A 26,924-nucleotide genomic window follows, 5' to 3' on the forward strand; every position below is an offset into this window, starting at 1 on the left:
CAAATTACCGACTGATCAGCATATCAGGAGTCGTTGTCAAGGTCTTGGAGAAAGTAGTCAAGGGAAAAATACAGGAATGGATTGATGAAAATGAGACACTGTACAGGGGACAGCATGGCTTTGTGAAGGGTAGATCATGCCTCAGTAACTTGTTCAAGTTTCATAACACAGTGACGGCTGAACTGGATAAGGGTAATGGGTTTACAGTAATACTGCTGGACCTGGCTAAGGCATTTGACAGGATACCACATGGAATTCTAATCCATCAATTACAACATATGGGAATGGATATAGGGTTGGTGAGATGGATAGGTGGGTGGTTGATGGAGAGATATCAGAGAGTAGTTTATTCAGGAGTAGAGTCCAAAAGACGGCCTGTGACTAGTGGTGTGCCACAGGGTTCTGTTCTTGGACCACTGCTGTTTAATTTGTTCATTAACGATATAGGGAAGGATCTAAGAGGAACAGTTCATTTGTTCGCTGATGATACAAAGTTGGGTAGGGCAATAGTGCATGCAGAAGATGTCAAAATCTTGCAGGACGACTTGGATAGATTGGAGTTCTGGGCTAAGGAGAATGGATGTCAATTTAATGTGACAAAATGTAAGGTTATGCATTTTGGAGTGAAAAGATTAGCAGCTGTATACCACATTGGTGGAACTGTACTCCAGGAGATTGATGAGGCCAGGGACTTGGGAGTGTTGGTGGATAGGGAGATGAAGTCAGCTCATCAACTCACTTGGTTGTTGAAAAATACTTTGACGAGCAGAGACAAGCAAGTTATTGTACCTCTGTACCGAGCCTTGATAAGACCTCATCTCAACTACTGTGCCCAGATTTGGTCACCTAGGTTTCTTCTTGATGGGGAGGAGGTGGAGAGGATCCAGAGGCGAGTGACCAAGATGATAGCAGGTCTATGGAATGGACCTTATGAGAACAGGTTGAAGATTTGTGGGTTGCAGAAATTAGTTGATAGGCAGAAAAGAGGAGATATGATTGAGCCATTCAAATTGCTAAAGGGTTTCTATAGGATTAATTCAGAGGATATTTTTGAGATCAGGACTGGTGGTGGGAGAACTAGGGGACACCTACGGAAGCTGGGTAAGAGTGTGGTTAGCAAGGGTGTTAGAGCTGGGTTCTTTACTTTTAGAGTGGTAAATAAGTGGAATAAGCTGCCAGAGTCTGTTGTGGGTGCTATGACAGTGAGTGAGTTCAAGGCAAGGTATGATAAATACTGTGAGAATGTTGTATAGTTGTGTGGACATGATGTTTAGGGCCTCCCTCGATGAGTCTAAGGACTCCCTGGAGTCGCCCGTAATAATAATAATAATAATAATTATGCCATATTCCTGAAAATAATCAAAGCAATAGTAGAACCATACTAGTATCATGCAAGAACAATGCTTAACAGAGAGATGACAGAGATTTCCTATTCCTACCAGAGTTCTTCAGGGAGACTTTAACACTATGTCTTTTTATTATTACCCTTCATTATGTATTCAGACTCGCAGGAAATGGATATGGACCTCTCGAAGATTCAGCAAGACATACACAAACAGTGCCTGTTTTGCAGATGATGATGTGTTGATTGACTAACATTCACACTTCCCAAAATAATCTCGATAATTTATGTAAAAATACAGCACTGATTTGGTTGGTAGTCAACAACAATGAAACTAAAGTCCTAAAGAATAGAAGAAAATACTAGGCTAAATGACCACATTCTTGAAGACGCGAATGATTTTCAGTATCTTGGTTCCTATATCAATATTCTGACAGTGAAAAGAAAGCACAAAGCTCTTCAATTCAATAAGTCTAACTAATATCTGAAAATCCAATCTCCTCACTACAAATACTAAAATTCATCTGTACAAACTATCAGTCAAGTCATATTTACATATATTCTGACATGGAATATCAGTATTCAATGAGTAGTTAATATTATCAATAACTTTGGAACAGCATGCCTTTAAACAATACTAAGATATACACAGCAATATCACAATAATAATACTGTCATTCTTCAAGAAAGCCAGCAAAAATCCCTAAGAGAAACAATTAAAAAAAAAATAAGCTGAGATGGTGGGGATGACAACTTAGACATCCACCTTCACCTACATTCAGTGCTCTTGCTCTCTACAGGCCAGGTCAACTACCGGACACAGAGGAAGATCAAGAAAACAGTTCTGGCAATACATAAACTTTTTTGAAGATGAGGTTAATGAACCATCTGACATTTACCATTTGGCACAAAATAGAGCAACTTGGCTCATTTTCATAAAATAGACTATCTTCATGAGTTTTTTTTTATATATATTTCTGTAAATATTTCCCTATTCATACATGATGAACTCATGCTACTTCTTATCACCAAATGTCTCCAAATTATTTTATGAATTGTCATACTTCCAATATTGTCAAATCTTACAAGCTGGTCTTCTAAGGCACACTGCAGTCTAGCTACCATCTTTGTTGTCTTCTTTTTTCCCAAATCAGGTTTATCAAAACATCTGGTTTGAGAAAAAAAAAAAAAAAAAAAGGAGACAAAGATCAAACAAAGATTTATCAAGCACTTGTTTTCCTAGCCTTTTCTACTTTTAGTGACCATACCAACTTGGATTAGCTCTACTCATTTTCTTGAATGCCAATAAAATCCCATTCCTTTCCAATATTTGGCATGGATGTTTGCGATTGTCTGTGGAAATACTGGTGGTGGTGGTGGGAAATAGATGGTGTTGGTAGTTGTGGTTAGTTGTAGTCAGCGGAGAGAGAGTTGTAGATGAGTCCTTAGACTCCCTGGAAGTGTCATATAATATTTTTAAATATCATTTGGCTGCTAATATCTGTTAACTACCATAATTTCAGAATATTCTCATATCTGTGGTCTTTAGTCTCTGATAAACCGTTTTACTTCTAACTCCAATTTCAGATACTGGTAATTTGATGTTTGGTCTAATTTCTTATTTCATATAAATTTGTTTAATTGATTCTATTATCTATTTCCATATTTACTAAAAATTCTGAATAAACAGCTGAAAAGATGAACAAGAGAAATACACAATTTCTGCTATCTACACTGCAGAAATCTACATGGTTTGTCTTTTCATTTTTGATTTTCAAAGTGGCTACGCCAATTATTCAATTGAGTTAAAGAATCCTGAAGATTTTTGCTGAATTTATTTAGAAAGATAGCTGCAAGAAGCTGAGTTTGAGATTACCAAAACTGTTATCAGGTTTAATGTCATTTTCTTTCATAATGCAACCCATACAAACAATGAATAACACAAAAAAATAGTGTGCATCCTTGTTTTACAACTCATTTTACATGGAACAATCTTGTAGCTCTTTCATTTCTAATCATTTCCTTATCATATGCCTTTGCCAGATCTACAAAACTTAAATTCAGATCACTGTTATTTTCCCCAGTCCGCGTGGTTAGCCTAGTGGCTATGCGCTTCGCAACCATATGCCTGGGGAAGGAGTGTCCTAGGTTTGATTCCCGTCAGTGACGTGAGGAGCCGAAGGATCTTCCTCAGCCATAGCCAAGTTAGCCAGTCTTGGGCGTGGACAGCAGGGTTTTTTCCCCAGTTTATTCTGGGGTTTTTCATCCTGCAAAGCAGGCAAACTGGCCTTGAGAACTCAACACTACAGGCCATAGGATACACCGGGGCATAAGGCTGACCACCTTATCCTGTAAACAGAGTGAGGTCCGATGATCAATGGACCCTCGACACCGCAAGGTAAAAGAGGGTATAAGGAAGATGATGTTATTTTCCCTGCAATTTCTCATCTATATGAAGAAGATGCATCCATATGCAAGGTAGACACTCTGCTCATGCAACTAGGGAGATTGCCCGTTCAGTCTTGTTCTGGGAGAAAGCTAAACATATGGAATTCTCTGTCAAGAAAGTGCTATGGCTTGAGAAGATACAAGGGAAGAATTTCAGTAGTGCATGGGAAGTGGCAAGAGATTGTTTAAAAGAAGCAGTATCAAACTGCATACCCATGGTCATGAGGATAAACCAAGTGAGGGTTAAATGGATGAGTAAAGATATAAAGCAAGAACTAAAAAAAAATGTGGCGGGAATATAAAGAAAAACATGATCGGCATCCTCATGAGCAGTACAACTAAGTGCAGTCAAGAAGGGCAACTGGCATGGTAAGAAAAGCCAAATCAGATGAAAGAAAATTAGCTAACAGGCCAAAGTAAATCCAACAGTTTTTTCGTGTAAGAGGAAGAATGACTATGGATGGATGATTTTAATCAATGCAGATTGTAGGAAGGAGACAGAAGCAAAAAAAAAATAGTTGAGTGGCTGAGTACCACTTTATAAAAGTATATCATCCAGGTGGAAATTTTGCAACTGATGTGACAGAAACTGATGTTAGAATTGATGTAGGTGGATAGGAGGTGTTCAGCATATTGAAAAATATCAATGTGAATACAGCAGTGGAACTGGATGGCATGTCAGTCCATGTACTATGTGAATGTGCAAGAGAATCAGTTGCCTCTGATGAAGTTGTTAAATCTAAGTCTCAGTTGTGGCAAGTTTAGGGAGTGTAAAGATGGCAAGTTATTTCCAATTACATAAAGGCAGCTCCAAGACAGAAATAGTAAATATTACAGACCAATTAATATCTCAGGAGTAGTTGTTAAAGTATTAGAAAAGTTGGTTAAAGGTAAAATCCAGCAGTGTGTGAATCAGAATATGATACTCTATGGTGGGCAGCATGGCTCTGTCAAAAGTGAATCATGTTTTAGTGATTTACTCACATTTTATAAGAGAAATGGCTACACCACTGTTGGACTTTGCAAAGGTGTGACAGAACACTGCATGAGAAACTATTAAAAAAGTTGGAGCAAATGAGAATGGATATTGTGGAGTATCTGATGAGTTTCGTTCAGATACATTACATTTTAATTATTATTTTTTTTTAATTGGGTGACATTATTTGACACCTCCAGGGAGTTCAAGACTCATCGAGGGAGGGTACCTAGGCACCTATTCTACAACTCTCCATCTCCACCACTCAACCTCATCCGTCTGTCATCCACCAACTGCATCATCTACACCAATGGCATCTACTGTCTACCACCACCACTAGTATTTTCACAGACAGTCACAAACATCCATGCCCATGGCAGGATTCGAACCCGCAGCCTTTTGCCTGGAAAGTGGATATGTTAACCACTCGGCCAACCAGGCAGGCTTATTAGTTAAGCAATTTTAATAAAAAGAACTGGAAAGAAATAAGGTTTAATAAAACACAATATTTCATTCTATCCCCCCTTCCACATACTGTAATACAATAAATACCTTTGTAGAATTTAATTTAATGTTGTAATTAAATTCACTTGTCTTTGTTTCTCCACAAAAAGAATAAAAGTTATGCAATTCATATTATAAAATGTTGAAGTGAATTGTAACTTTAGTTTTTATGTTATAATGTTTTGCTAATTTCAGCAGCAGTTAGATAATGGTGGTGAAAAGATGAACTTGTCAGTATACTTAGTTTAAGGACTGTGTTGCCAATAACAGTGAGTTTGGCATGCATGCAAAAGGAGTAGAGAAGGAGAGATAAAAGATGGCCAAAGTAAACATAGTTACTGTTAGCAATTTTCAATGACAGGAACAGAACATATTTGGAGACTAATGGATTTTATCTGGAAGTATTTATTTCTTTCAAGTCATGTATGACCATGAGAAGATAATGTAGAAGGAGGCCTCGAGTATAGCTTTTGTTATAAGGAATAACAGTCGCTCAAAGTTGGAGAAAGCAAGTTTCCAGCATGAGGTATGTCTACCATTTGTTTATTATAACCCTGTTTTTGTTCCTGTCAATGGATGGAATAAGGATAGAACATTTTATCTCACGCAGAAAGTTATTTCTTCTAAACAGTATCTTTGTGATATTGTGTGTATTACAAAATAATGAAGTCAAGAAGAAAACTTATTCAGTTAAGAACAGGAAGTGGATACATATAATGAATGTATTTTGTCTTTATGTTAAACTTTCTGGAATGAAGTAAATATTATTGAGATTTGTTTGTATTCAAGTTACAGAGGTAGAATGTGTTCCTTAATTTGAAAGGAGTGTTTATTTTATAACGAGATTATGAAAAGATTCCTTAATTGGAACTGACTATTAATACAGAATAGTTTTTTAATCCTAGAAGGGATTACTAAAGAAATGTGTTTCCTTTGTTATTGGGTCATTGACCCAATAACTGACTTTTCACTGACTGCAGAAAAAGCTATGGTTATATTAATCCTAGAGAAGATTAGTAATGGAATTTGTTTTCCTTTGTTTTGTTGTTGGAATTCTTTAATTCCTGAATTTAAATTTAAGGTGGATGAGTGTGAGAGAGAAAGGTATCTCTTATAGTTTTCTTAATGTAAATAATTATGTTTGTGTAGTTATTCAATTAAACATTGTTTCTTTTGTATTACAATTGCTCGTCTTATTTAGAGATAAAGATAACTGAATGTAAGAATATAAGTCAGTATTTTGAAAATTCAAGATAGATGAATATATTGGAGGGAAGCCAGAGATAACTACAGAATAACTATAAAGAATTACCATGGACAAATAGGAAGATAAGATATACATTCAGAAATAAATGTATCTCTGAATATCAAAGACCACATCCTCTTATCAAACCTCACACAACATGGAATTGAAAACATTAACCACAGGATCCAATGGCAAAACGCTAAGATGCTACATAGATCCATATACAAACATGAACATTTATATAAAGGAAGTGCTGAAGCCTTACTTCATAGACCTAATCTTAATCCGAACGATTGTCTCACTATTCCAAAAGTTTGGGAAATTATCCTCAATTGTATTAAATAAATTTATCTGTTATATTTTAATTTAATGCAATTAGTTTTAATTTCAGCCCAATTTAATCCATGAACAAGCAACTATATACATATAGGGATTCCGATTTAAGCATGCACGCTAGTTTTTTTTTTTTTTTTTTTAATTCAATTCCTATGGTTGTTCAATCATTGTACTGATGAAATAAGACAAAATATTTATATAATAAAGTTATTTACTGTGTCATACATGTTATTCTATAGTTATGGATACTCTACAGGTTTCACTATATAAGAAAAAAAAAAAGAGAGGAATAAATAATACTAATGGTGCAAACCTGACTAACAACCTATAGTATATAAGATTTTTTAAATAGGATAAATAAACACAGGTGAGGCAGTAATCAAAACAGTTTGTTGAATATTGATCATATTGACAATATGATGCCTGTAGCATGGATGGGGGAGAGATGGCTGACAGGCATCAAAGAGTAGTATGTGGTGGAGTGGAATCTAGGAGAATGAGGAATTTACCAGTGGAGTACCTCAAGGTTTTGTACTAGGGACATTATTCTAATTTGTATATTAATGATATATGGAAAGATTTAAGGAGGGGAGGGGGAATTCAGTTGTGTGCTGATGATACACAATGGGAGAGGGCATTAGTTGATGAGGAGGATGGTAGATATCTTATAGGATGATTTAAATAAATTAACATTGTGAGCAAAGGATAATGGTTGTCAATTAATGTTGCAAAATGTAAAGTTATGCACTTTGAATTGAAAAGGTTACACACTGTGTATCACATTGATGGTACTGGATTGCAGGAAATTGATGAGACTAGGGACATGGTGGACAGAGTTGAAGTTCAGACGGCATACTGCAAAATTTATTAAAGCAGCTCTAAGGATTATGTGGATGTTACAAAGCATGCTAACAAGTAAAGATAGGGAAGTTATCTCTCTTCGTAAGGCTGTGATTTGGCCACATCTTAACTACTGTGCACAAATTTGGTCACCTGGGTTTCATGAGGATCGAAAGATGGTAGAGAGGATTCAGAGTTGATTGACCAAACTGGTAATAGGTCTGTGAAATGCTCCCTAAGTGTGAGCTGCAAATGTTTAGTTGATAAGCAGAAAAGAGAGAACATGATAGAAACTTATAAGCTATTAAAGGTGTTTCTATAAATTTGACAAAAAAAAAAAGGAAATTTTTCAATACCTGACAAATAGAGAACTAGAGTTGTGTAAGAGTGTGTTAGTAAGGGCGAGAAGACTAGATTTTTTTGCTTGGAGAATGGTGAAGGAGTGGAATGAACTGCCAGAATGTGAGTTGTGAGTGCCCTGACAGTGAATGAGTTTAAGGAGAGGTATGATAGGTATTGTGTGTATACTGGGTCTCTTATAATGAATCATCTGACTCCAAACAGATACCTGTATAATAATAATCTGTTCTTAAAATAAAAATCTAGTGCTGATGCCTAGGTGGCCTGAAACCAGCTTGTGATCTGAATGTCTCGAAGGGAAATTCTTGTGTTTAGTTTTAATTTTCCTTGTTGATAAATGAGTGTTATGAGAGCTTTTATCTGGAATTCAATCTCACCACAGGTTCTCTAAGTTGATAAATCAGTCCAAGATAAAAATGTACACCAGTTGGGGTTTTTGACTTCATGTACATTTAAAGATAACAGCAATGATATAGAGCAGCGATTTTCAACCGGTGCATCGCGAGAGGTCTTCAGGTGTGCCGCGCTATTTGTGAAAACAAATTAATTGAAAGATATGTCGTAATTTGTGCATTTATTCCCTTGAAGCTCCCAAAAAGGATAAGTAATTACTATTATTAATATCTTCTGTATGCATATCAATCAAAATTATGCCGAATTTTTGCCAGATTGTCAAAAAAATTAAAAGAATATATTTTTAGTGTTCCACAAAATTTTAATAATTAGTCTAGGTGTGCCATATTATGAAAAAGGTTGAAAATCACTGATATAGAGGACTGAGATGTGATGAGGTTATGGTTTTACTGTATAGAGGATTTTGATCAGGATGCACTTATGGACTATTATGGTCACCTGATTTTGAAGGAGAAGAGATTCTGGAAACTACCCAGAAAAGAACTGTAGTTATGCCAGACCTCTACAATGTTGGGCATAAGTACAGACTGAGGGAATAACTGCAGTCTGTTGTATAAAAGATGGAGATATAATACGATTGAGATATAAGTGAAGGGCTTGTACCAGATTAACATAGAAGAGATTTTTCATAGAGTAGAAAGGAGACAGGGACAATACAATAAGTCATTCCAGGAAGTCACATAATCAGAGATGGAAAAGGGCTTCGCAACTTTCTTTGAAAAGGTGTTCATATTTAAAACTGCTTCTATGGAAAAGATGAGCTTCATCCCACCAGATAATGTGTTTAGTGTCAATACTACACTGTGCCAGACCAGACATTTTGAGGTTTCACGTATTCAATGTAATAATGATGTTCATTAACTCTTTTTTTTCACAAAATGTCCTGTCTGCCCAAAGTATGTCAAATTACATGTTGGAGATTTAATAGAATAATTATCAGCACTGAGAAAGGATTAAAAATAATTTCAATACTTCCAATATTTCGTATCTGTCACAGAGACATCTTCAGGGATTACAAAAACGTTTTGTAACGACACACACACAAAAGCAATACAGTAGTTATTAGATATATGAAGAGCCAAAGGCTTCAATTCGGCGACATATGACTTGTTTAAGTTAAGGGATATTACATCCCATATCGTTTCTTAGCCGAATAAGAAACTCAAAGAGTTTCATGCCGAGGGTCAGTTGCTGCAGCATCCAGGTATTTGCTTACGCTTGGAATCGCCGAACTTTATTGAAACTCTTTGAGTTTCTTATTCGGCTAAGAAACGATATGGGATGCAATATCCCTTAACTTAAACAAGCAATACAGTAGTGAGTGAAACTCAAGTCCTTTCTAGGTGGCCTAGGATGTAAAGAGGGATCTCTAATAATTAATGTTTCCCAAATTTTGAGAAGTTTAATGCAACCGTATTTGTTTAAATTAGGTTGATTTCTGAGTGCCGATGCACATTCAAAAAACAGTCTTTCTCTTTTGAATTTACTATGGTGGAGCATGGTCATTTTTTTCCAGGAGATCCTGTGAGTAGTATCCATAACATGGTCTGCAAGGCCAGATTGACCATAATCGTGATTACAGATGTAAGATCTGTGTTCTTCTAACCGAATGGATGCTAACCAGCCTGTCTGTCCGAAGTAAGCCAGTTTACAGGCACAAGGTACTTTATATATTCCAGGCACTGAGAGAGGAGGGAGCTGGTCTTTGGTGGAACGGATAAGGATAGCAAGTTTACGGTAGGGCTTAAATGCTGTATGGAGGTTGTACTTTTTTAATATCTGGCTATTTTTTCTGATGTATCATGGATGTAAGGTATGGTGATGGCATTTCTGTAGGTTCTCCTGAAGAGATGGTCAGGGAATGGGGAAGGATTTGATTATTTTTTGAATCCTGTGGTCATTGTAGCCATTGGAAAGGAAGGTGTTGTGTATGTGTGTGAGTTCAGTTGAAAGGGCAGTTTCACTGGAACAAAGATTGTGGGCTCTATTGGTTAGAGTTTTAATAAAGCCATATTGCTGAGAGGGGTGGTGATGGGAGAGTTTGTGAATGTATCTGCCTGTATGAGTGGGTTTTCTATATACCGAGAAAGGAAGGTTACCATTAGGAAGGCGTGTTACTAATGTGTCCGGGAAGGGTAAACTATTGTTATTTTCCTTTTCCATCGTAAACTGGATTCTTGGATGTAGACTATTGAGGTGACTGAGGAAGGAATCTAATTTGTCTGGACCATGAGGCCAAATAGAGAACACATCATCTGCATGTTCATGATGTTCATGAGTTTATGATGGAAAAGGAAAATAACAATAGTTTACCCTTCCTGGATACCTTAGTAACATGCCTTCCTAATGGTAACCTTTCTTTCTCGATATATAGAAAACCTACTCATACAGGCAGATACATTCACAAACTCTCCCATCACCACCCCTCTCAGCAATATGGCATTATTAAAACTGCCCTTTCAACTGAACTCACATACACAACACCTTCCTTTCCAATGGCTACAATGACCACAGGATTCAAAAAATAATCAAATCCTTCCCCATTCCCCGACCATCTCTTCAGGAGGACCTACAGAAATGCCATCACCATACCTTACATCCATGATACATCAGAAAAAATAGCCAGATCATTAAAAAAGTACAACCTCCATACAGCATTTAAGCCCTACCGTAAACTTGCTACCCTTATCCGTTCCACCAAAGACCAGCTCCCTCCTCTCTCAGTGCCTGGGATATATAAAGTACCTTGTGCCTGTAAACTGGTTTACTTCGGACAGACAGGCTGGTTAGCATCCATTCGGTTAGAAGAAAACAGATCCTACATCTGTAATCACGATTATGGTCAATCTGGCCTTGCAGACCATGTTTTGGATACTACTCACAGGATCTCCTGGAAAAAAACGACCATGCTCCACTATAGTAAATTCAAAAGAGAAAGACTATTTTTTGAATGTGCATCGGCACTCAGGATTCAACCTAATTTAAACAAATACGGTTGCATTAAACTTCCCAAAATTTGGGAAACATTAATTATTAGAGATCCCTCTTTACATCCTAGGCCACCTAGAAAGGACTTTGGTTTCACTCACTACTGTATTGCTTTTGTGTGTGTGTTGTTACAAAAGTTTTTTGTAATCCCTGAAGATGTCTCTGTGACAGAGATGAAAGATTAAAATTATTTTTAATCCTTTCTCAGTGCTGATAATTATTCCATTAAATCTCCAACATGAATTCTGCACAGCACTTAAGCCTCAACACACGTATGTCAAATTACATTCACAAGGAATCTGGTAAATACCAGCTAACTAACAACAGAAGTGACAATTTGTCTTTCATTGATGGGAACAGAAGAGAAATTTTGTTGATAGAAAAATAGGTGGGAATAAGGCGATACTTCAGAATTCTACCAATAGGTTTAGAGATACCAGAAATATAAGGGATTGGAATTCTACGGTCTGTTGAAGATTCTTCAGATGTTGGAACACAGGAGTCAATTATCTGCTGGATTTGATGAAGGTTGTAACCATTTAATTTCATTAAAATTTTGATAGTGAGAAGTTCTTGTCAGCTTGAGAGAGAAGAGCATACATTATGTGCTCTATTAATTAGACTTGATGACACCAATTTTTCGAGATGTGTGATGAGCAGACTTTTGATGAATGTAACGGTCAGTAACACTGGTTGACAAAGTACCAGAGGCTGTGCAAGTAAGGATGTCCAAGAATAGTAAACTCCCAGCATTTTCTGTTTCCATGATGAATTGAATGCATGATGAAAGCTGTAGGAAATCCACTGTAAGAAAGTGGTAAGTTCATTTTCAGAATGAGACCAAACAGCAAAAACATCATCAATGTAATGAAACCAAAGAGGGTTCGAGATGAATGGATAAGAATAAGGTATTATTATTATTATTTGACACCTCCATAAAGTCCATAGACTCATCGAGGGAGGTCACCTGCTCTACAGCTCTGTCTCCACCCAGCATTTTCTGTTTCCATGGTGAATTGAATGCATGATGAAAGCTGTAGGAAATCCACTGTAAGAAAGTGGTAAGTTCATTTTCAGAACGAGACCAAACAGCAAAAACATCATCAATGTAAGGAAACCAAAGAGGGTTCGAGATGAATGGATAAGAATAAGGTATTATTATTATTATTATTATTATTATTATTATTATTTGACACCTCCATAAAGTCCATAGACTCATCGAGGGAGGTTACCTGCTCTACAGCTCTGTCTCCACCAACTGACTGCAACTACACCAATGTCATCTACTGCCGACTGCCACTGGTATTTCCACAGACAATCACAAACATCCATGCCCATGGCAGGATTCGAACCAGCAGCCTTTTGGCTGGAAAGCAGATACGCTAACCACTCGGCCAGCCAGGTTGGCAAAGACTCATCGAGGGAGGGGCACCTACTCCACAACTCTCCATCTCCACCATTCCACTAACTGGAACTACCTTCATCATCTACACCAACGCTATCTACTGCCAACCACCACCACTACTATTTGCACAGGCAACCACAAACGTCCATGCCCACAGGGGATTCGAATGCACAACATCTTGGCTGGAAAGCAGATATGCTGACCACTCGGCCAACTATGCTGGCATGCAGGTATCTTCCAGATGGTTCAAAAAATAGTTTGCCAAGGATGGAAACAGGGAGGCTACACATGGCAGTGCCATCAACCTGCTTACATATCTTGTTTTCCAGCTGAAATATCCTGACTGCATAACAAATTCAAAAATCTTCACAACATCAAGAGGGAAATCATGTAGTAAACTAATGGTATCAGATAATGGAATGTTGGTAAAAAAGGGAAACAATGTCAAAGCTGACTAACAAATCCAACTCTTGTATTTGAATATTCTTGATTTTTTTGAGAAAATTGTGGAATTTCTGATGAATGATCAAGATGGTCCAATATGGGCAGTTAATAAACGTGAAAGAAATTTAGCAATTCTATAGGTGGGAGAGTCAATACAATTCACAATGGGTTTTACTGGACAATCTTTATGAATTTTTGGGAGATCATATAAACTAATTTGTGGTCCTTTTTTGTTAATGTTTTTATTATGATACACTTACTATCAGGAGTAGGATCATCCCAAAGAGGCCTTCCAAAATGGCTTTTATAACTTATCCAAACTATTTTGATCCCAGCTAACAACTTCACCAAGGAGCTTATTTAAGCTTATTTCATTAAAGTTAATTACTGGTTATTGTCTAATTTGTTGTTTACAGTTATGCCACAGGTACATTTAAAGATGAGTATTGTATTGTCTTTGTGTGTGAGTTACAAATGTTATTTGTACTCTCTGAAGATGTCTCAGTGACAGATGAAATATTGAAAGCATTAAAATTAGTTTTTAATCCTTTCTTACTGCTGTTAATACTCCATCAAACCTCCAACATGATGGAACTTTTCAAACTATTTTTGGCCTCTGGTAAGCAGGAGTGGTTGCATACTAGATGATGAAATTCATCTGGCACTTAAAGATGCTTATAAATAACCATATCACAGTGAGATCTGAATCCACAGTCTTGGTTAGAGAGCAAATGCACCCACAAATACACAACAGCCAAACAGATCAGTAGTAAGCATAAAAGAGACCAACATAGGCCACTTCATCAACCATATCCTTTAGAGAATTTTTGTGGCATAGTTTGATTATGGGAAGATTTATTTTACCCTCCTCTTCCTTTAATGTTGGCTGTCCATCTTACCTAGACAAAGTAAGACGACTTGTAAGCCATCTTACTTTCTAGGGATCAGATCATCCTAGACCTAAAATGATATAGATAAACTGAATATAAGTGAGCAGATAAGAAATGCTAAATTTTATATCACATGAAAATTGTAAAGGTTTGTATTTTTTCAATGCTTTTTGAACTGCTTTTTTTTTTCCAGAGAGGTTAGATGAATATATATGTGGGATGGTTAAATTTACTATTGTTGGAAATTGGGAAAGAGCATTGTTTTAGACATCCTACAGAGGTCTGGTGAGAGCAGAGATTTCTGGTCCTTTTTGCTAATGTTTTTATTATGATATTAGGGTGGTCTAAAAAGTTCTCGGCCTAAAAATGAAAAAACAAATTTATAATTTCAAAATTATTTTTATTTTTCAACATAATCTCCCTTAAGACTAATACATTTATTCTAGCGATGCTCCAACGACATTATCCCGTCCCTGTAGTGGTTCTCAATAAGATCTGCAAAATACCCCTCTACAGCTGCAATCACCTCTTGATTCAAAGAAAAACGCTGACCAGCAAGGAAGAGTTTTAGTTTTGGGAAGAGAAAGATGCCTGAGGAAGCCAAATCTGGGGAATAGAGTGGATGTTCCAACAATTCATAATGCAGATCCCTTAATTTTCCCATTGCTAAAACATCTTTGTGGGCAGGTGTATTGTCCTGATGAAAGATGATTTTTTTTCTTCTGCAAACCGGGTCTTTTCTCAAGAATTTTTTCGTCTAGTCTGGTTAAAAGATCGGAATAATATTCCCTGGTTATTGTTTTATCCTTTTCAAGATAACTAATAAACAAAATGCCTTTAGCATCCCAAAACACTGATGCCATGATCTTTCCTACTGATGGAACCGGCTTTTTCTTCTTTGGTGCTGAACAACTGGCTTCTGTCCACTGTTCTGACTGCTGCTTGGATTCTGGTGTGTAATGGTGAATCCAAGTCTCATCCATAGAATTAAATCAATGCACAAAATCAATTTTATTCTTGTTAAAATGCTCCAAGCACGTTCAGAGATTTTCATGCAGGTGCATTTTTGATCTACTGTGAGCAAACGTGGCACCCATCTTGAGCAAAGCTTTTTCATTTGCAATTCTTCATGCAAAATATATCCCACACATTCTTTTGAAATGCCTATAGTCTCAGCAATTTCACACACTTTGACTTGCCAGTCATCCAATACCATATCGTGCACTTGATCAATGATTTCTGGTGTTGTTACACTTTTTGGACGTCCTTCACGTGGATTATCTTCAAGGCTGGTACGGCCACATTTAAACTCAGCAGCCCATTTCTTAATTGTTGAAAACAAAGGTGAAAGTGCCCATAAACTTTTATGAACTTCGAATGAATTTCGTTTGGCATTAAACCTTCTTTTACAAAAAATTTTATAACCGCATGATACTCAATTTTATCCATTTCAAAGGGATACAGACAACACTTTGGCTTCCAACAGCTGTATAAAACAAACTACTTGATAGAATGACTTGCAATTTCACATCAGTACTTATGACAGACCTACCAACTCATAAAAAAAATCTTGCAGATAGTGTTACCATTTATGGTCGAGGCCGAGAACTTTTCAGACCACCCTCGTACACTTACTATCAGAAGTAGAATCATCTCCCTAAACTGCATAGGTTAAGCATCTGTTATGTTGGCACATGAAGTAAAAAATTATCAACAGCAGCATCCTTGGTCCAGACTATTTAAATGCACTGGCCATTTCCAACATCTCCAAAACAATGAATATAACATTCCACGTGCAATTCAGAGCATACCTGAATGCTGGATAAATGAGGATGGGCTAGCAATTTGGGATTTAGTTGACCAAATTGTATTCTGTATTGGCTTAAAATAAAAACATGATACAATATGGAGAGAAAAAAAAATGTAGCTTAGGCTAGGATGTTGCCTGATTAAACAAAGTCCTTGCTGTTTTTGTCATGGAAGAACTAGAGTGAATAGTTACTCTAGTTCTCTGACAAAAATAGCAAGGACCTTGTTTAACCAAGCAACATCCCACTCTACATTATGACATTTCAGCTACAGAAACAAACTTGCATTCAACATAAGACGAATTCAAGATCGTACCATGAACGTAAGAGGTATTATGTAGAGGGAAAAAAGTGGAGCTGTCAAAGGAATTACAAAAAGTACCACACTGACATAACTGGTGTTAACCAGGCAGCAGTGATCAGGAAAGGAAGGAGTAGCTATAGTGTACTGAATACAAAGATAATCTTGAATGGCAGACAATTTCAAGCAGAGTAATGGGCAACATGCAAACACCAAAATGGTGAAGTGGACAATAGTTTGTCCACTTCATCTGAAGTTTACACTAAGGAAGAAATGAAATAATTTTTCAAGTCATTACAAAATGACAACTGACAGAGAAAAAGGAAAAATTAGATGACATAATCATATTAAAAATGAAAATATTAGGAGGACATTAAAGATACTGATTTAAGCCAAGAAAGAATGCAGTTTGGTCAACTAAATTCCAAATTGTTAACATTCAAGAAAGCATGATCTCAACTAAGCTAAGGTGGTAGTGATCACTTAAATAGAATGGTGAGAAGGGAAAGGTTAGCAAAACAGGTGTTTGATGGCTGGAAAAAGGTCCCAAGGAAGAACAGGATCTAGGTAGACTAATACAGTTCATTGATAGGAAATAAGTTATCACTTTTCATTGTTACCAATTACAACACCAAAAACACTAAACTATAAAAGGATGTTTATTAACTAGATTATTTGCTCAATTTCAAAACAGCATCTATCTTCGGAACAAAACAACATTTACAGTTTGCATGCAACAATGAGTAAGTGAAGCAATTCAAATTGTAATGGATACAAGATGTAAGTCCTGAGTTGGCCTCCTATAGACAGATAGGAAGATCCATTAACATCCACCTTAAAGAACATATGAAATATATTCACTATTATTATTATGGAGAGTAAAGACTGCAGACTATGTTTCGGGCATCCCTTCATACAGGATTAGATGGAAGAAAACCAATGTGATATATAGAAGTTGTTACAGGTCAGAGAGCTATGTTTAGAATCAGCAATGGCTATGAAGCATTCTCCTAAAGATGTTAGAAGTATTTTTCCACTTGGTTAGACTATAAAAAATTTAGTTTAATTCTTTATCCAAGCGTAAGCAAACAAAGATTGCACCTGAAGTATCTTCAGGACTGAGGCAACTCATGGTACAGGTGGACCAAGCTCTCATCACTCCTTGCCTCAGTATCTCCCATAATGCAAAGCACATCTCCTTGCAGACATGCATAATGCATGTATGCATTAAGGGAAGGGCCACTACCCAGACCAGTTTCGACCTTTACTGATTGTTCAAGTAGAGGTCAAACTCCAAAAACTCAGTGATGATCCCCTCAGTAACAGGCTCACCCTGCCACTGAGAAGAACTCTCAGTGTTGGCTCTACCCTTGGCAGGCTCACCCCACCACTGAGCAGAGCCACTCATTTGCTCCTATGAGGGGTAATAGCAACAGCTGAGCCTCAGTTAAAACTTCATGGGCTACAGCATTGCCATTCATCACCCAAGCTTCCAACCGGTTTCGACCTTTATTGAGGTCTCGTCAGTGGGAGCCAAAACAGAAGTGGTGATACTAAGGCAGAAGCAATGGAGAAGTCATGTTTACCTAGTCCAACCAAGTGGGAAAAAACTTCCAACATCTTTCTCTAAATCCAGAGTAATTTAATAATAAGGTGGTACACCTTTTGGCAACTCGTATAGGTAAATATGACTTCTCCATTGCTTCTGCCTTAGTATCACCACTTCTGTGTCTGGCTCCCACTGACGAAACCTCAATAAAGGTCAAAGCCAGTCTGGGTAGTGGCTCTTCCCTTAATGCATACCATTATACATGTCTGCAAGGAGATGTGCTTTGCATTATGGGAGATACTGAGACAAGGAGTGATGAGAGCTTGGTCCACCTGTACCACGAGTTGCCTCAGTCCTGAAGATACTTAAGGCACAAACTTTGTTTGCTTACACTTGGATAAAGGATTAAACTAAATTTATTATACTGCATTCTCCTAAACTTACGCATGCCTGCCTTAATTTGCCAAAAATCAAATTAGGACTTCAGATCTATTTTGTGTCCATTACAATCTGAATTGTTTCACTCTGAAGATGCTGGTTTGAAACCTACTGAAATATAAGCTAGTTAATATACATCCTTTTATAATTTAGTGTTATAATACCATTAAAATAAGTGATGAATAATGTTCAATACTAAAGACTGTCACCAAGAAAAGTTATCATGAAGCACTATCATAGTATCTGCGATGATTCATAACCAGAATTTGATAATGAAATCTGGGCGTTCAAGATGCTAAAAGTGGTCCTTTTCAACCCAGCTACCTATTTGGGAAATGACTGATTAATTATGCCACACCATACATACTTATACACTTATCATTAGTAAGCCTAGTACAATGAGCCTAAATGTTTGGTGAATACGAATCAATGACACAAATTTTGCATATCAAATTATGTACATGCTGACAGAGTCACTACTTCTATGATAGCTTCCCAGGTGCAAAATTAAAGATATAGCAAATGTAACAGAGAGAAACAAAAGGAAAGCAAAAGAGATGATAGTGCTTGTTGGAGATAATGATTTACGCAGTGATAAATATAGTATGCGATGATGTGAAAGGACTGTTCTAAGAAACGAGAAAGAAAAGTGAGACAGTAAAAACTGTCTGCTACAAAGATGCAATGGTACCAAGTTAAGAAGGGGACGCTATGATAGCAAATGATTCAATGCTCTGTCTGTGTCTCTCTCTCTCTCTCTGTGTGTGTGTGTGTGTGTGTGTGTGTGTGTGTGTGTGTGTGTGTGTGTGTGTGTGTGTGTAGAAGAAGAAGAAGAAGAAATGGGTGCAAATTTTTGGATGAGTGGAGTGAGTTTGAGGATAGAAAAGACTTGTATAAGAGGAATGGTCTGCACTTGAATAGATTTGGCATCAGGAGCCTGGAGATGTTATTTATTAGGTGGAAACCTAATGCAGAGAGTCAATGAAACTATATTATCATGGGAAGAACAGTGTGAATGTGTGTGTTAGTTCAGCTATGGTATGCAAATGCGACAGTGATATAGATGTCGTTTAGCGTGATTATGAATGTGACGAAATGGTGTAAATGTAGCTTTTAGGTTCAGACTTTTTGAATATGTCTGGGGATGGAAAATAGAAAATTTCCAAATGAAAATTTTTCCGGAACTGTACGAGTCCTGCTACATTCCCAATTGATATAGCCGAAGCCAAAATTCCAGATGAAGATCTGAGATGAAAGAATTGCCATAGAACTTTTAGTGAAGGACTTTTGACTAATTGTGAGATACAGAGCCTTTGTAAGTTCAAATCTTTTATTAATTCCTCTTATAGTTGTATTAGAAAGACTTTTAAGATATATGTTTAATGTTTAATAAGGTTAAGAAGTGTCCTTAAGAGAATCAATTGACATGTTAGAAGTTGATATCAAATTTGTAAAATAACTTAACAGAGAGATTTAGGTAACCTCTTTGCGAGTAAGCTTGGAGTTTAATAAGTAAAATTTGTAAACTGAGAGTAGATAACGTTTTGTGTTAAACAAAGTATTTTAAAGGTTCTAAATTTTGCTAAAGAATTTTTAGATAAAGGATAGATAAAGCAATCTCCCTAATGTTTAAATTCGTGTACATTTCATAGTAATGTAAATAAATGTTATTTGACTTTCTTGTAAACATAGTATGTAATAATATAAACAAGAGAGATTCTGAGAGAGAGAAATCGTGCACAGCTACATTAGAATAATGGAGAATAAAGTATAAAGTAAAGAAAAAAGACATCACAAATAATTAATAGAAATTACAAGTATACAAAGTTTAAAATAATAATGAAATTTGACAATGTTGCAGTAATGACAGGATAGCACCAGTAGATTTATAGCAGTACGCATCTCAATAGGCTACTGACAGTAGCGCAGTGCGGACTATTGTTTCGTCTCAGTGTAGTGTTGTGTAATAATTTCTTGTGGGTATAAAATAGAAATGGAATCAAAAATTAAAAAAAAGTTATCTGGTGCACAAAATCGTAAGCGTCATGCTGCAAAAGAAGAAGCAGATATTAAGAAACAAACTGGGGCTCTTAATAAATTTGTTAAGATGTTAATATATTCTGATGCAGATTGTAACCAACTCGATACATCAGAAATCAGAGTTGATGAACCGTGCACATCATCCAGTTTGCATGAAAGTACTATTGCAACTATTGAACAAGATAACAAGACACAGGATTTAAGTGAAAAACAGTTAGGAGAAGATTTAGTTGTAGTTGACCACGAAACTGACACATTGTTAGTCTCTGTAAATTTAGAAGATCCAGGTGAATGTGGAAATATTAATGAAAAATTACGAGTTGTTTTAATTGAAATGGGGCCTGTTCAAAAGAAAAATATAACATATCCTAGAGATACATATGGTCGTACATTTGGCGACACGTATTATAATAGAACAATGGAAAAGGCAGCTCATGCCAAGAACATGGCTCATTTATTCCGAAAGTTTAAATTCTGTTTTTTGCTTTTGTTGCAAACTTTTCGGACCTACTGAATCAAGTAGCCTTGTAGGTTATCACGATTGGAGAAATGTAAGTATAACTTTGCACAGACATGAGACTAGTTTAACTCATATGAAAAATTTCTTAAAATGGATGGAACTTGATAAAAATTTAAAAAACAAAACTACTATTGATTGCCAGACTTAAAGCATGTATGAAATGGAAAAGAAACATTGGATGAATGTTTTAGAATGCTTGATTGAAATTATAAAATTCCTTAGTAGCCAAAATTTAGCTTTTCACAGATCATCTGATAAATTATATGAAAGGAATAATGGCAATTTTTTAAAATTAGTCGAACTGTTTGCGAAGTTTGATCCTGTTATGGAAAATCATGTTGAAAGTCCCTACAAGGAAACAATAGAGTACACTATTTGAGTAAAGACAGTCAAAATGAAATATTGGAGACTTTAAGTAATGCAATCAGGGATACAATTTTATTATCGATTGGAAAATCTAAAATTATTCCATAATTTTAGATTCCACATCTGATGCAAGTAAAACAGAACAAATGACCATTATTATTTGATTTGTTTCCTGTGACAATGGAATCGTCAAGATCAGCGAAAACTTTTTAGGTTTTACAGATATATCAGATTCTACAGGACGTGGTTTATGTGCAACAATAATGGAACAACTGGAAAAATGGAATATTCCCATTGAAGACATGCGAGGACAAGGGTATGACAATGGGGCAAATATGAAAGGGAAAAAATATGGGCTCCAAAATTTGCTTTTGAATAAAAATCCTCGAGCTTTTTACGTGCCATGTGCTGCTCATACTCTAAATTTAATCATTAACATGCATCCAAAGTTACAATTAGTTTCTTTGCAATTATTCAAGAAATATATAATTTCTTTTCATTCTCTTACAAACATTGGGCAATCCTTTTAAAGTTCGTAAAAAATTTAACATTGAAACAGCCATCAGAAACGCGATGGGAAAGTAAAATTAATGCAATCTGCCCTCTACGATATCAGTTAGGAGAAATTTACGATGTACTTTTTGATATTTTAAATAATGAAAATTTTAATAAACTCAGCATGAAGCACAAACATTATGTGCTAAAATAAAGGACTACAAATTTATTTGCTTTCTTATAACTTGGCATGATTGAACAGAATAAACCCTGTGAGTAAAATGCTTCAAGACAAAAATATGAACATTACACTTGCTTTAGAATCTATCGAAAACTTAAAAATATTCTTACAAGAGTATCGATCAGATACAAATTTTAAAGAAGTTCTAAAACGGCAAAAGAACTGAGTGAAGAGGTGGACGGAAAACAAGAATTTAAAACTGGTACGGAAGTCCGACGATGAAAGAAGGCACGACAATTTGACTACGAGCATAATGACGAAACGCCACAATTGCTAGAAGATAAATTTAGAGTGAATGTGTTTTATACACTTCTAGACGTTGCAATCTGTTCGTTAATAGAACGTTTTGAACAGCTAAAAACATATTATGATAATTTCAATTTCTTGTATAGATTACTACAAATTAATAACTAAGATTTACTAAAGATTTAGAGATTCCCTTGAAGGACGGCGACAATAAAGACGTAAATGCAATAGAATTATATGACGAGTTATGTGCTTTCCGGGATATTTTTCGGAAGGATAATTTAAATATTCAAAACCCTTTCGATACTCTTAATTTTATTGTGTCCAATAATTTATCTTTCCCTAACTTTTCATTAACCTTACCTGTTAGTGTAGTGAGTAGTGAACGTTCCTTTTCCAAGTTGAAATTGATTAAAACCTACTTAAGAACAAGTATGTCACAAAAAAGGCTTGTTAGTTTGGTGTTAATAGCTATTGAAAATGATGTATGTGCGGAATTAGACGTTAAGGCCATTATTTCTAATTTTATGAATATGAAATCAAAAACCCTTAAATTTTGATTTAAAAAATTTCAAGTATATTTATGTAATTTAATTTATTTTCTGTTATTCTGTAAAGATTTTATTTTTTGAATACTTATATTAATAAAATGTTCTATTTATTATTTCTGAATTCTTTTCTTATTTTCTCATCTATCTTGAGTTTCTTTTATTTTCCTAAAAGACAGTTCCACTTATAAAAATGATTAAAAAATTTTTACAACTTACTAAGAATTTAGTAAAATGCAAGAATTTTTTAAACTTTAGTTCAAATAAATTTTAACTTTAATTAAAAGTCATTTTAATTTTGTTAACGATTTGGGTCAGTGAGAAGGCTATAATCCCTGTATCATTATATTCAACGATTAAAGTGAAGTGGCTTTGTCAAAATTTGCTTTAACTTTTGAGAATTTTTTGAATATTCGGGTTTTTAATGATTATCCTGCCTAGTCAACACCCCCCGGTTCGTTACATTTAGCAAACCAACGTGTGGCTGTTCTGTCAAAATTTATTTAAGAAATTTCAAATAATTTAAATTTTTATTATCATAAAAGAACCACACGCCTGGATCGTTACAGGGTCGCTTAGATAGACATTACATGTGGGCGCAAAGACCCTAGCGACGGCTCTGTGTGTGAACAAAAGAGTGAAAAATAGGTTCTTTACATGGAGGATGGTTAGTGAGTGGAATGCATTGCCTGAGTGTGTTGTGGATGTGGACACATTGAATCAGTTTAAGATGCAGTTGGATGTGCATTGTATGCAATAGTGAGTACCTCCCACGATGAGTCTCTGACTCCATGGAGGTCGGGTGTTGATAATAATAATAAGAAGAAATAATGCGGATGGCAAATTGCTACTTCTTCCAGAGAAACATTAAGCTGAACATGATGGAAAGAAATATGAAACATAAGCAGGGGGACCACCTCTTGTTCTCCTTGTATACAACAGTGAAATTCCTTAAGGTATGGTCCTCATTGGGTTTTAAGCATGCTTCCTGCAGCCAGGAAAAAAAAAAAAAAAAAAAAGGAAGGCTTGTGTTTCTGAAGCAAAATCTTGATATCATCCTTATACTGGCAAAACTCGTGACAGTTCCATTTTAAAAATTTTCTTATTGTTTTGGCTTAGTAGTCTTGTCCAATTTCTGGGAGGTTGAGGACTTACCTTTGTTAGGTTTATGTTTATCAAATGATTTTAGGAAGTATGGACAAGTGTACATCTCTTCCTTTGGAAAAATATTCAATACATCATCTAGTGTGTCAGGATCATTTGGTAAGTTTAACTTACTCTGAGCGGAGACCGAGGTATCAGTTTTTTCTGTGGGGGTGTCTGGTGGTTTATCTTTAAGTGATACGCTTGCCAAAATTTTTTTGACGAGTGGGCTCTCATTGAATGGAACCATTCAATGAGAATCCACATTGCTTGTTTCTGGAGTGAGAACTGTAGGTTGTGTGACTGATGTGCTCAAGAGAAGCGCTCAAGATTATAAAGTGCAGGTATGGTGAAACAGACATGTTTGAGATGTAATAGACCTTTTCCTTAAATATCATCTTCTCAGCGTAAGAGGTTCTCAGGACAGGTGTAGTGTGAGTAACTTCCTTTTTGCATCCTGATATGATATATTTTATTCTGTTTAAATCTTTTGTATTTCTTTTTCATCTTTCCACTGCTGACATGCACAGGAGTAAGCTGGATGATCTTCCTGACACTTAACACATTTTGCTTTCATTGCAAAGCAAGATTTGTTATCATGCTCTTTACTAAAACATTGAGCACAGATGGTGGAGCAGCCACAACAGGCAGTTTGGAAGAATGTTGCTGACATGATGTTTCCACAAGGATATCACCAGAATGAAGTTTCTAAACTGTTTTGGGAGAACCCACCAGTCCTTCTAAATCTTTTTGAATAAAGAAAGGTGGTGTTTTTCCTTTTGTGAATGTGGCTTTTCACTTGTTGCATGGATGATGAAAAAAACTGGTACATCCATACTAGTATCCCATGTCTTTAGTTTCTTATTTCTGTTATCAAATGATGTATGATGAAATGCAGTATCCGTACTCAGCTGGAACTATAATAGGGACCCACAAAACATTTAAAGATGAAGTCAGGCTTAGATTTTTTTTTTTGGGGGGGGGGGGGCATCAGTGCTCCTCACCCACTACAGAGCCACATATGAATGCCCACTAAATAGCAAATAATGACTACACTCAGGTGTGGAACAACAGGACTACCTTGGATGCTATACTGCATCAAGCCTTGAGCCCAGTCACCAAACCATGGGACAGGAGACTTACTGTGACACCACTGACTCTTGAAGGAAGTCCACTAGCCAAATGATCTAGGACTGCCCATCTTGCTGAAGCAAAAGTAGTGCAAGAATACCAAGATTCCCCCACCCCACTTCAGGATGTCCACAGGCTGCACCACAAAGCAAACACCATGACAGCATGTTGGATCTCTGATGTGGTCTAGAAAAAAAGGTAGTAAGAAAAGAAAAAATACGAAGAATAAAAAGCATCACGACTGGGAGGTCCCAAACATCATGAACACGTGTCCCACATATTTTATGGATGTATGTTAGAGCTTCTTTTTCTTTCACATTAACAGGCATTTAAGCGCCCATAGCCTTCCAAGTATCCTTGGATTTCCTAACCGTAACACAAGGATAAGGCAGTTATTCCTATGCCTCCAAGTATTCTTGTCTGTAAATTGTGTGTGTTCTATTGGTTGGTTTGTCTGTTCTGAGGGACGAAAAAACCCTCTACCTCCATATCAGACTGGCTAACTCATCTCTAGTCGAAAGAGACCAGATAAACATTCCTCACATCATGGGCAGGAATCGAACCCAGGTCTTTCCAACCAAAGGGCTTCGTCTATCCCGACTGAGCTACAGAGGCTCATATGTTAGAGCTTACTGAAGTTTAATCTATATAGCCTATCAGCACTTTAACTGTTCTTCACATCAGCTGAATTTAAGAAACTGATATCTTATGATATGCATTTAACAGGAGCTAGAATATTTTTTTTAACAGCAATGATAAAGATTTTCAATATTTTAATTGCATAATAAGTAAAAGTCGTAAAATTTATTTGAGTAGACAAAACTTTAAAACATAATCAAGTAACTGGAATGAAACTTTTTTTTATGTTGAACAAAATTACAGAATTAAGTTAAACTCATAGTAAAATCAGAAGTATTGTTACTGCTAAATGATAATCAATTCACATAGAACTAACTTACATTTTTTTTTTCATTATAAAAAAATAAAATAAAAACTCTTTTGCATTTATTTACACCAGTTACTAAATATCAAGTGTAACGATGGAGTAAATTTAAATCACCTAATAAGGAACTTAATTCATCACAAATGTTTAATTACCACATTACTCTTGACAATTGTTTTTTGACAACACTAGAGTATTCTTCAGAACAGCTCACATAAATACATAATTTATGCGAGTTATTTATAAATTATAGAATTGTAATAGATTTAGTAACTTATTACATAATGGGCACATTTTTATATTTTAATTATTAACATTTTTATATGCTTTTAGCTGGAAAACAATTGAGATGGAAAGGTAATGAATACTTACCATTTTTGCTGACATCAAGTTCCACAAGATTACTCAAATTAGCAACTTCAGAAGGCAAGCGTCCAATTTCATTATCACTCAAACTTAACTTTCTTAATTTAACCAGTCGAAATAAACCCTATTAATACAAAAACTAGTGATTATTTGTTCCTAGATACAATGCAAGTCATTCTAGTTAACATAAGTAACAGAATTCAGTAAATAAGTGGAAACTAGAAAATCAAAACTATTTAACGGAAAGAATATGAGACTAGTTATATCCCACTAAACTAAGCATACATTTTCTCCAGGGTTTTAAGTACCAACAAAGCAAGTTTTTAGCAACAGGTGTCATTCCATCAGTGTGAAAAAAAACTTCACTATTGTAATTTTCTAACTGATTATAATGAATTTGTTGAAAGTTTTTCCACTTGGTTATACTATAAATTAAAGATACCAAGAAATCATATACTTGTTAATCCTTTATCCAAGTGTAAGCAAAACAAAGTTTGCACCTGAAATAAAATCAGGACTAGGGCAACTCGTATATAGAAGCTAATGACCTCACATCACTTGCCTTTGCATCAAAAGTTGTAGTCCTGGTTATATTT

The 26,924-nt window shown here is 35.8% G+C and overlaps 1 protein-coding gene across 1 annotated transcript in view; it reads right to left on the reverse strand.

Moving 5' to 3' along the window:
* Positions 1 to 26,924, reverse strand: part of LOC150092621 (protein lap4-like) — a 737,075-nt gene that overhangs the window by 672,007 nt on the left and 38,144 nt on the right. The window contains exon 2 of the mRNA XM_090414245.1: positions 26,335 to 26,452. Coding sequence (XP_090270371.1) covers positions 26,335 to 26,452 — 118 coding nt within the window. The remainder of the gene's footprint in view (positions 1 to 26,334; positions 26,453 to 26,924) is intronic.

Source organism: Typopeltis vanoorti, chromosome 25 (assembly GCF_054136105.1).
Source record: "Typopeltis vanoorti isolate ZY-2024b chromosome 25, IOZ_Tvanoo_1.0, whole genome shotgun sequence".
In the NCBI taxonomy this organism is placed as follows: domain Eukaryota; kingdom Metazoa; phylum Arthropoda; class Arachnida; order Uropygi; family Thelyphonidae; genus Typopeltis; species Typopeltis vanoorti.